Source organism: Octopus sinensis, linkage group LG15 (genome assembly GCF_006345805.1).
Source record: "Octopus sinensis linkage group LG15, ASM634580v1, whole genome shotgun sequence".
Classification (NCBI taxonomy): domain Eukaryota; kingdom Metazoa; phylum Mollusca; class Cephalopoda; order Octopoda; family Octopodidae; genus Octopus; species Octopus sinensis.
The window spans coordinates 25,641,872-25,654,358 of NC_043011.1; the positions used below are offsets into that span (position 1 = coordinate 25,641,872).

Consider the following 12,487-nt stretch of genomic DNA (forward strand, 5'->3'; position numbering starts at 1 on the left):
AGTTTAGTGTCCAATGAAGGAAAGGTATGCATAAGTGGGCTGGTTACACCCCTGGCATAGGCCACGAAGTTATGGTCTCATTTGGCTTGCCGGGTCTTCTCAAGCACAGTGTATTTCCAAAAGTCTTGGTCACTTGTCATTGCCTCGGTGAGGCCTAATGTTTGAAGGTCATGCTTCACCACTTCATCCCAGGTCTTTTTGGGTCTACCTCTTCCACAGGTTCCCTCAACCACTAGAGTGTGGCACTTTTTCACACAGCTATCCTCATCCATTCTCACCACATGACCATACTAGTGCAGTCGTCTCTCTTGCACACTACATCTGATGCTCCTTAGGTCCAACTTTTCTCTCAAGGTACTTCCACTCTGTCGAGTATGCACACTGACATTACACATCCATCGGTTAATACTGGCTTCATTCCTTGTGAGCTTACACATGTCCTCAGCAGTCACGGCCCATGTTTCACTGCCATGTAGCATGGTTGTTCATACACATGCGTCATGCAGTCTATCATTTGCTCTGAGCGAGAGGCCCTTTGTCACCAGAAGAGGTAAGAGTTCTATGAACTTTTCCCAGGCTATTCTTATTCTAGCAGCTACACTTTCAGTGCACCCTCCCCCACTACTGACTAGGTCACCTAGGTAACGGAAGCTATCAACTACTTCTAGTTTTTCTCCCTGGAATGTGGCGGAAGTTGTTCTCTGCACATCTTCAGTGATTATTGCTCCTGAACATATGCCACATACAAAAACTATCTTCCCAGTTAGCCTTCCTTTGATATTGCTGCACCTCTTATGTGTCCATAGCTTACACTGGGTACATCTTATAGAATTTCTACCTACGCCTTTTCTACAGATTGACCTGAAGGGATTCGTGGTTTGCCTGCCTACTTATTAGGACTTTGGTTTTAGCTAGGTTGACTCTAAGGCCCTTCGATTCTAATCCTTGTTTCCATACGTGAAACTTCTCCTCTAGTTCTGATAGTGACTCAGCAATTAGAGCAAGTTTGTCAGCATAGAGGAGCTCCCAGGGGCATCCTGTCTTGAATTCCTCTGTTATTATCTGGAGGACTATGATAAATAGGAGGGGGCTAAGGACTGAACCTTGGTGGTCCCCTACGTCGACCTGAATTCTTCACTGTACTCATTTCCAATGCTCACCATACTGACAGCATCCCTGTACATGGCTTGCGCAGCTCTCACTAACCATTCATCTATCCCTAGTTTCCTCATTGACCACCAGATAAGGGATCGGGGGACCCTGTCAAAGGCTTTCTCAATGTCAACAAAAGCCAGGTACAGAAGTTTATCTTTGGCTAGGTTTTTCTCCTGCAGCTGTCTTACCAGAAATATAGCATCAGTGGTGCTTTTTCTTTGCACGAACCCAGACTGCATCTCATCTAAACTGACTTTCTCCCTAATTAGTTGGGCTATGACCCTCTCCATGACCTTATCTGATCCAACAACTTGATACCTCTGTAATTATTTGTATCTAGAGCATCACCTTTACCTTTGTAGTAGTTGACTATGGTGCTGCTACACCAGTCATTGGGTGTGACTCCTTTGTGTATCACCTGGTTAACTATATGGGTGATTAGGCTATAGCCAACACTACCAGATATTTTGAGCATCTTTGCAGTGATTCCTGATGGGCTGGGGGCTTTCCCTGTCTTCATACTCTTCATTGCTTTATCTACCAAGGTACTGTCAACTCAGATAGCTGGTCCCTCTGTTGGGTCGACATTCGACAGACTCTCTTTCTCCCATTCATTTTCTTTATTCAGCAACCTTTCATAGTGGCAGCAACCTCTCTCTCTCTCTCTCTCTCTCTCTCTCTCTCTCTCTCTCTCTCTCTCACACACACACATGTTTACCTCCATATACATACAATATATAATATATACACACAGGGTGGCAAGTTGACAGAATTGTTACTGCATTGGAAATAGTGCTTAATGCCATTTCTTCCAACTTTATGATCTGAGTTTAAATGTCACTGGGGTCAAATTTGACTTTCATCCTTTCAGGGTTGATAAAATAAGTACCAGTGAGTACTGGGGTTGATGTAATTGACTTAATCCCACGTGCCAAAATTTGAGACCAATATATTCGTACACACACAGACATTCTTCAGACATGCACACACATATACACTCACATTTGTTTAACCTTGAGACTCTACCAAAATAGTTATATGTCAATATTATGTGTACCGTGAGGCTAGGAAAACCTTTAATTCAACAACTGACTGTCTTTAAGTGTTACTATCTTCATTACTTCCAACACCACCACAGCCTCCACTCCTACTCCCCCACCACCACCACTCTCAGCAAAGAGACCTTTGTATGATTGTTTAACCTTCTAGAAATAACAGTAAACTCACACTCTATCATCTTAAATAAAGGACACATTAGCCCTTTTGTTACTGTATTTATTTTGAGATGCTCAGTGTTTTTTTCAGTTATTTAAATATAGTTTTCTACTAGCAATAACCATGCCTTGGTTACACCTCATTGGCCATAACAAAGAATTACACCTCATTGGCATAACAAAGAATTTAGTAAAATAACTCAGTTATCATTAAGCTAGTGTTAGGAACAAATTGTGATGAAGATTTGGTGGAAGATTTTAATTCAAAACTTATGAAAACAATTTGTACTACATTTGTATTACAGAGCCAAAGCTTGTTTCAGGTGGGTTGGTAATGAAAGGGTTAAATAATGTCATCCCAGATAGAATGCTACAAAAACAGTGTGGTAGTCATGGCTGACATTTGATCATAGGTCTGTGTTCTATGAGGGTTGACCTGGGGCTAAACAATAACAACAACAGTAACAACCTCATATTATCCCAGTCGACAATGAGGTCTCTGTATGAGTTACTTTGCCTATTAGAAATAGCAACTGAATCTACTCTAAATCATATGGTCCTTTGACCTGCTAGAAATAGCAACCATATTTCCCTCATATCACAACCTATCATCTTAAGAAAATAACCATCCCAAACCCTGGTACATTGGAAAATGTAGTCTAAGGTACACAATGCTTGAAAAATTTTAAATGGTCATGGCTAGAATGTCTGTTTGTATATGTCCATTCAGTCAAGAGTGAACTGAATAGTTTTTATGTAGCACCAGCACAAGCGAGGCCAGTTTTGGCATGGTTTTTACAGCTGGATGCCCTTCCAAAGATCAACCACAGTGTGGACTGGATACTTTTTTATGTGGCACCAGCATTGGCAGGGTCACCAAGTAACTTGCAAGACAAAGAATCTTTGAGAGGGAAAGAGGGACATTGGACGGGGTGATCTTGTGTTGGATGAAGAAAGTTTAGAGTGTGACAGAAAGGCAGAGACAGAGATAGAAACAGGTGTCTTGCTGTAGAGGAGGTACATGGATACCTGGCCAGAGACAGAGAGAGAGAGAGAGAGAGAGAGAGAGAGAGAGAGAGAGAGAGAGAGAGAGAGAGAGAGAGAGAGAGAATTAAGAAGAAAGAGGACAGAAACCTATGTCTGAAAAAATAAGAAATGTAAAAAAAAAAAAGAATTAAAATACAAAGAAAAAACTAAAAACAAACAAATGATGGAATGAACACAGCTGGCATACCTTTGGTTGCAAGGTCTGCATGATCAGATTTGATCTGGGCCTAAACAACTTAACTTAATCTTAACCTTGAACTAGGAAAGAATCAAGTTGATAATTAAATAAGAGTAGATTTAATGAGAATGTTTTAAATTTGTTTATCTACACTTTATGATAATCTCTCCGTTGGATATAATCCCCCACTTAATATAATTCTTCCCACACAACATGTAATCTCTCCCCATTGGTTTCAATCTCCTCACATGGCTTATAATCCACCAATTGTTATAATCTCCCTCCACTGGATACTTTTATTCTTTCTTTACAATGGATTTTACGAATGTGTTATTTTTATATTATCATCTCTATTTCTTTGTTAACAGCACAGTCTAGTTTGCTTTTACATGTTTGTGAGTACTTTTCTATGTGTGTGTTTGTTTGTATGTGCAAGTGCTTGTGTTTCTGTATGCTTGTCTGTAAGAGAGAGAGAGAGAGAGAGAGAGAGAGAGAGAGAGAGAGAGAGAGAGAGATGTATATCTGCATGTCTATGAACTAATTAGTCAATCTATTCTAGCAACAGACCTGATATATATACATACATACATACATATACATACATACATACATACATACATACATATATATATATATATATGCATATACATATAGGATGGACATTTCCATTGAAGTCAACATATGAGTGTTCAGCTTTCTTATTTCTGTATTGCCCACAAGGGGCTAAACATAGAGGGGACAAACGAGGACAAACAAACGGATAAAGTCGATCGTATCAACCCCAGTGCGTAACTGGTACTTATTTAATCAACCTTGAAAGGGTGAAAGGCAAAGTCGACCATGGCAGAATTTGAACTCAGAATGTAACGGCAGACGAAATACCGCTAAGCATTTTGCCCGGTGTGCTACTGTTTCTGCCAGCTCGTCGCGCTTCTGCTGAACGACCTTCACAATTGATTTGTTTATAGTGATCAAATGCTCATGCTGCACATTAAGCTCACCCCCTACGTCAAATCGACATTGTCTGAACAGGTGCACAAGCGTGCCACACGTCGGATGTTGAAATGATTGCAGAGCAACGCGGGATGAAGTGTTTTGCTCAAGAACACAACACACCACTGGGTCTAGGAATTGAAACCATGATCTTATGATCATGAGGGTAACACCCTGACTACTAGGCCATGCACCTTTACACATACACACACACACACATGCATATTCCACTTGGTGACAGTTTAAAAAGAAGCTATGTCCTGTCACTTAGACTAAAGTACTCAAAGATCTGTGAGTGAAAGTGTGTGTGTGTGTGTTTGTACGTTTGTCAATTGGTAGAATCATTTTTCTTCTATTCTTTTATACGTTTCAGCCCTAAGGCTGTGGCCATGCCGGATCATTGCAGTATTTCTTCCCGCACTGGGCACTTTGAGTTCAAATCTTACTAAAGTCAACTTTGCCTTTTGTCCTTCTGGGGTGGGAGTGGCATCAATAAATAAAGTAACAAGCCATTGCCGATTGTAACCTTAACGTCATCTAACGGTTACAATCAGGGATGCTCTATTGGAACTTGGCCAGAAAGATCAAGATGTCTGTATCTGCTCACAACTACACAAGCATCTAAAATCATTAGTGAGAGTATGGTACACGCAGATATTCACTGAAGGTTATAATGACCTCATCATCTTCACCTTCAATGTGTAACGTGTATACTTGGAAGACTTGTGGTGATCTTGTCATCTTCAATATTTGTGTCTGTACTATGGTGTCATTATGACCATTTTCACCTTCAATAAGAACATGTAGTTGTTTAGGGGAGTCAAGATGACCTTGTTACCTTGAGTCATAACCTTGTCACCATACAAATGCTCAGTGGAATTTTAATGACCTTGTCTTGTCAGCTTCAGTATGAACATGTAGATGTTCAGGAGAGTCAAGATAACCTTGTTGCCTTCTGTATGAACATGTAGATGTTTATAGGAGTCATGATGACTGTGTCACCTGGAGTCATGGTGACCTTGTCACCTGGAGTCATGGTGACCTTGTCACCTGGAGTCATAATGACCATGTCACTTTCAGATTCAGCATGTAAATGTTCAGGGAGCCAAGATGATCTTGTTACCTTCAATATGAGCATGTAGATGTTCATGGGAGTCAGGATGACCTTGTCACCTGGAGTTATGATAACTTTGTTACCTGGAGCCATGATAACCATGCCACCTTCAATCTCAACATATAAATGTTCAGTGGAGTTCTGATGACCTTGTCCTCTTCAGTATGAACATGTAGATGACCTTGTTACCTTCTGTATGAACATGTAAACATTTATAGGAGTCATAATGTCTGTGTCACCTAGAGTCATGGTGACCTTGTCATCTGGAGTCACAATGACCTTGTCACCTTCAATATCAACATGTAGATGTTCGGGGAATCAAGATGATCGTGTCACCTGGAGTCATGATTAAACTTGTTACCTTCAATCCCAACGTATAAATGTTCAGTAGATGTTTATAGAAGTCATAATAACTGTGTCACCGAAGCCATGGTGACCGTGTCACTTAGAGTCACGATGACCGTGTCATCTTCAGCATCATGGGAATCAACCTTGTTACCTGCATTCACAATGACCTTGTCACCTTCAACATCAACATGTAAATATTCAGGGATTCAAAATGACCTTGTTACCTTTGATATGAACATGTAGATTTTCATGGGAGTCAAGATGATTTGTCACTTGGAGTCATGATAACCTTGTTGCCTGGAGTCACAATGACCATGTCACCTTCAACATCAATGTATAGTTGTTCAGGGATTCAAAATGACCTTGTTACTTTCAATATAAACATGTAGGTGATCATAGGAGTCAAGATGACCTTTTCAACTAGAGTCATGATGACCTTGTCACCTTCAACATTGTGTAGATGTTTAGTAGGGTGTTCACAACCCTATTTCCCTCTATATCATAAAGACACAATCACTATACTTTTCAAGAAAACGAGGCTATGAGTCAACCTCTACATGGTTGAAATAACAGTCTTACAAATCCAAACTTTACAATCTTAGGACTCATTAGATTGTGTCCTAGACTTGCTAAAAATGACAGTTAAATCTCCCTTAAACCACATTCTGCTATCTTAGTAGAAGCTCATTATATATATACACACACATGCATACACACAAACATACATACACGTATGTACAGGGATTGGACAAAATAATGGAAACACCTAGCATCATAGCATCATAATTTTGAAATATCTATAAATCCATCAAAAGCTTGTTTATTTTTGTTTTTTGATTTATTATTACTGTTGCTTAATATGTTTTGCTAAAATTGCTGTTTTCAGATATCATCAGAAAAAGGTAATTAAAATTCATTAAAATGACAGATCTATCGGACTTTCAAAGAGGTCAAATTGTTGTTGTTCATATGGCAGGTGCTAGCATAATGAAAACAGCTGAAATGTTTGGTGTATCAAGAAGTGCTGTCTTGAAAATAATGACAGCCATTTGAGTTAGAGGGAAAAACCTCCTTGTCGAAACAAAACTCCAGAAGAAAACCAAAACTTTCAGATAGGGACTGTCGGACTCTTACGCAAATTATTAGAAAGGATCAGAAAAGTACAGCTCCCAAAATTATTGCAGAGCTTAATGACCACCTCGGGAACCCAGTTTCTACAAAACTGTTCGCTGAGAGCTGCACAAAGCTGGATTTCATTGGGGGGCTGCAATCAGAAAACCACTACTTTCAAAAACAGATGTTGCAAAGCATTTAGAGTGGAGTGAAAACCTACAGGATTGGTCCCTAGAGCAGTGGAAGAATGTTATTTTCTCAGATGAGTCATCCTTTACCCTATTTCCTACCACTGGCCAAGTAATGTGTGGAGACAGCCAAAAGAAGCATTCGATCCAGACTGCCTTCTTCCAACTGTTAAACACAGAGGAGGATCTGTGATAATCGGGGGTAGGCTATATCTTGAAAATCCGCTGGCCCAATGGTTTCCCTCATGGCAGAATTAAAAGTCAAGACTATTTAAGCATTTTATCTGATTAAATTCCTCTTATGGTTGTTGAACTGTTTCTGGAGGGAAATGCAATCTTTCAGGATGATAATGCACCAATTCATACAGCTAAAGCTGTTACTGAATGGCATGAGGAACATTCTAGTGAAGTTGAACATCTTATCTGGCCACCACAGTCCCCAGATCTCAATATTATTGAACATTCATGGTGTATTTTAGAAAAACAAGTAAGGAGTTGATATCCTCCACCATCATCACTACAAGAACTGGAAACTGTTTTAGCTGAAGAATGGACAAAAATTCCTTTGGAAACAATTCAAACTTTGTACAAGTCCATGCCTCATAGAATTCAAGCAGTAATTACTGCCAAAGGCGGTCCTACTCCATATTAAAATAAATTTGTTTGAAATTTTAAGGTTTTTCCATTATCTTGTCCAACCCCTGTATGTGTGTATGTGTGTATCCTTGTCTTGATATTGTGTGATGGTTGTAAACGTGCATCATTGCCATAAAAGCACTGTTATTTGTTTCCTGTCCTCTTTGGAAAACATCTCTGGCTGTGTGGAAATATTACCTTGCTCAAAAGCAGAAAGGGTATCCAACCATAGAAATTAGCCTCAATAAATTTTGTCTGACCCATGCAGACGTGGAAAAATGGATGTTAAATGATGATGATGATAATGATAACGATGATATGTATATGTGTGTGTGTGATGGTCTGTATTACTCTGGCCTCTAAGGTGGCGAGCTGTTAGAATTGTTAGCATCCCAGGCAAAATGCTTAACATTTTGTCTGTCATTATGTTCTGAGTCCAAATTCTCCCGAGGTCTACTTTGCCTTTCATCCTTTCAGGGTCGATGAAATAAGTACTAGTTGAGCTTTGGGGTTAATGTAATCAACTATCCCCCTCCCCTAAATTGAGGCACACGAACCATTACACTACAAAAAGGTTGGATCTTCAGGTGAGAAGATGGTGGTAAGTTGTTCTGTAAAATTTACAAGTTCTGTCCCTCCCTGGTCAGTCTAAGAAATATAAAAAGACAACAAACTGATCTTGTGTTTTACTTCCCTTTTTTTTTTAATGTAGGAAAAGTGCTGCTGAGTCTTCACCACCATACAGTGCACGATCATCTCCCAAGAGGGAACCGTTACTGAGCAGTCTTGAGAAGAAAAGTGCATCACTGGACAGTTGCAACAGTAGGAAGGAGAAATTAGCATCAAGGTCAAGAGGTCATCTGAAATTGACTCCAAAGGTGAGATAATTCAAGGAAATGGAATTATAATTCATAGTTTCATTGAGTGTTTTTCTTCTTTTTTTCTTTTGTGGGAGGGTTGTAAGATGCTGTTGTATGTAGGGATGGATCTGTGAAGTCAGGTATTTGAAAATTAATTCTTTGCTGCGAATTTTATTTTATTTGTTTCAATCATTTGAATGCGGCCATGCTGGAGCACCACCTTTAGTCGAGCAAATTGACCCCAGAACGTATTCTTTGTAAGCCCAGTACTTATTCTATCCGTTACTCTTGCTGAACTGCTAAGCTATGGGGACATAAATACACCAGCATCGGTTGTCAAGCAATGTTGGGGGGACAAACATAGACACACAAACATACACACACACACACACACACACACATATATATATATATATATATATATATATACAATGGGCTTCCTTCAGTTTCCGTCTACCAAATCCACTCACAAGGCTTTGGTCAGCCCAAGGCTATAGTAGAAGACACTTGCCCAAGGTGCCATGCAGTGGGACTGAACCCGGTCCCATGTGGCTGGTAAGCAAGCTACTTACCACACAACCATTTCCTACAAATGGGAATAAGGGACTTTTTAATAACTGTATAATAATTGTCATCATCTCCACCACCACCACCACCACCACAAATATCATTGTCATAATCACCATCATCATCATCTACTGTCAGCACTGCCACCACCACCACCACCATCATCATCACCATATTTTTTCCTTTCAATGCTGGCATAGGTGAGATGAAACAGTAATAATATCATTGATTGAATGAATTGTTTTGTGCTTAAAACTTATTTCCACTTCAAAAACTGAATGGACTTTTTCAGCCTACCCAATATATATATATATATATAATCTTTTTCTTTTTTCAGTCATTAAACTGAGACCATGCTAGGGCACTGCCTTAAATTTTTAGTCAAGCTGGTTGACCCCAGTACTTATATTTTTTTAAAGCCTGCCACTTATTCTATCGGTCTCTTTTGCTGAATTGCTAAGTTACAGGGACATAAACACATGAACACTGGTTGTCAAGTGGCAGTAGGGGACACAAACACACACACACACACACACACACACACACACACATACAACAAGCTTCTTTCAGTTTCCATCTACCAAATTTGCTCAAAAGGCTTTGGTTGCTCTGAGGATATAGTAGAAGACACTTGCCCAATGTGCCACAGCATGGGACTGAACTCAGAAACATGTAGTTGGGAAGCAAACTTCTTCCCACACATCCACACACACACACACACACACACACACACACACACTATTCACTAGATAACCAAATTTATATAACTACTATACACAGCGAAATAACCAAAAATAAATATCTTGTCACTACTGCTGCTCTCTGTGTGTTTGTATTTCTGTACAGGACCAGAAAATTCTGGATGTGATGAAGAGCAGAAGAGAAAATGAAAGAGCTTGCTGCCAGAGACGACAGATGCTGCATCATCAGTGGGAGAGAGAAAAAAGACAAGAAGAAATGGTGAAAAGCACTTTGGAGAATATCAGAAGAAAGATGATAAGAGTTGCTAATTTAAAATCTGAGAAAAACCTGAATGTAAGTCTGCTTAGTTAACCTTTCCTAAACAATGGCTGCATACAGCACTCTTTTGTTACCAACCCGGCTGAAACCAGCTCTGGCTCTGAGTACAAATATCTTGTTTTCATAAGTTTTGAATTAAAATCTTCCACCAAACCTTAGTCATAATTTGTGTTCCTAACACTAGCTGAATGATAACTAAGTTATTTTACTCAATTCTTTGTTATATTTAAAGTAATTGAAAGAAACACAGAGCATCTCAACAGAAATACAGTAACAAAAGGGTTAAAATGGAAGAATTGTTGCACAGGTGTAGCTGGAGCTGCCCTTGAGTTTTCCACCCACCCCACCTAATCCCCTGAGCACTCACAAAAAATGCATGCAGCTCAAAAATGTTGCCCTTGGTCCCTTTTACCCCCTTGCCATTTCACCCCTTGGCCTCCTTATCCCCTTGCCCCTACTGCTCCCTTTGACATATAAACTGCAGTATAGATTGTTATTTTTGACGGTTTATGTTGCACATTTGTCAAAAATAACAATCTATACTGCAGTTTATATGTCTCTTTCTCTCTCTCTCTTTCTTCCCCCTCACTCTCTCTACTTAGCCAATTTTTGTTTAAATTATGCAAATTACCCAGGCCATAAATGAATTCTACATTTTTTTTGTATTAGTCTAAGTTCCTTGACTATTGGAGATAAGGTCAAACAATTGTTGCTCTAGTGATGGCTACTGAGCCAGAAGCATGTGCTTTTGGCTATCCTCTTCTATCTCTGGACAATAAACCTGTCCTTTTATCTCATGGCTTGTCAGCTTTGGAGAATTCTTGATTCTTGTGATTATTTCCCCCTTCCCAAGGGGAACTGGTCTCAGTTGCCATTTGGTAATTATGATACTTCCTCTAGAGGTGGAGATAATTTGAATAAGCCACAAAATTATGTTTGTATGGTATTTGATTTACTTGTATTTATCTATGTTGCTCAAATACATGGCACTGGCCACACTGAGTTATTTCTGATATATATATATATATATATATATATATATATATATATATATATGTATTAATTACAAGGACACATTAAAGTGTCTACCTGCTAGAAATGAGAGTTAAAACCCTTATTTGGACAGCCAAAAAATTTACACTGAAAATTATAGTGGGATTTTTTGAGGAAGTGATGTATGGCCAAATGCTTTTCATGTTGTCAACCCTGTTAGTTGTCTTATAACATGAGACGATGCAGTGTACTTATTGCAAGACTAAAATAACAAACTAAAAAGAAAAACATTAACGTCACAATGCATTCAATCTCTCTGTTTGCAATTTTTAACTAATTACCCACTGCCAATCTGTTTTGAAGGAGATCTGGGAAGAAGAAAGCAAGAAACTTGAAGATATAGATGCCACAACGCCGGCTGATGATGGTTCTATGACACACAGAAGTGACCAGTTGCTGGAGGAACTGATAAAGAAGGTTAGTAGTACACACTTGTCATTGGGGTTGTTGTTGTTAATGTTGTGTTCAGCTTTTAACCTGTTAAAAATTGATGATAGAATGTCATTCTACAGTAGTGCACTGCTTAACCCTTTTGCTACCATATTTCTATGGCAATACACTGCCTTTGTTCCTGTTAATTTTGAAAATAACGAAAATTTGGTAAAATATCTTTGTCTTTATTAAACCTCTAGCATTTCAACCAGCCACATCTGGCTCAAATATTCTACCTGCCTAATCTTCAAACTAGCCAGATTTGGCCTCTCATACCTATCCTACAGTGTAATTCTAAAAATAAATAATCACACCATAGAAATCCCAAAGGCATGAAATAATGCATGATCAATTCAAAACAATGTGAATACATAAGTGTTGCATTTGGCAGAATATTCTAAATGCTAAAAGGTTAAGCTGATGTTTAGAATATGAATTAACAAGAAATGCCGATGGAATGTTTTAACTTTGATAACTTTTAAATGAAAATTTTGTATCATAGAACCAGTAGTGTTCTTAGACGGGTTGGTGTCAAGAAGGTTAAGAACTGCTGCTGTAACCATTTCATG

General features: G+C 39.0%; 1 protein-coding gene across 4 annotated transcripts in view; it reads left to right on the forward strand.

The window, feature by feature from the left end:
- LOC115219654 (trichohyalin-like) overlaps positions 1-12,487 on the forward strand; it is a 259,067-nt gene that overhangs the window by 223,536 nt on the left and 23,044 nt on the right. For all 4 annotated transcript variants that reach the window (XM_036509563.1, XM_036509564.1, XM_036509565.1 and 1 more), the window contains 3 exons: positions 8,699-8,864; positions 10,260-10,448; positions 11,790-11,903. In XM_036509563.1, coding sequence (XP_036365456.1) covers positions 8,699-8,864; positions 10,260-10,448; positions 11,790-11,903 — 469 coding nt within the window. The remainder of the gene's footprint in view (positions 1-8,698; positions 8,865-10,259; positions 10,449-11,789; positions 11,904-12,487) is intronic.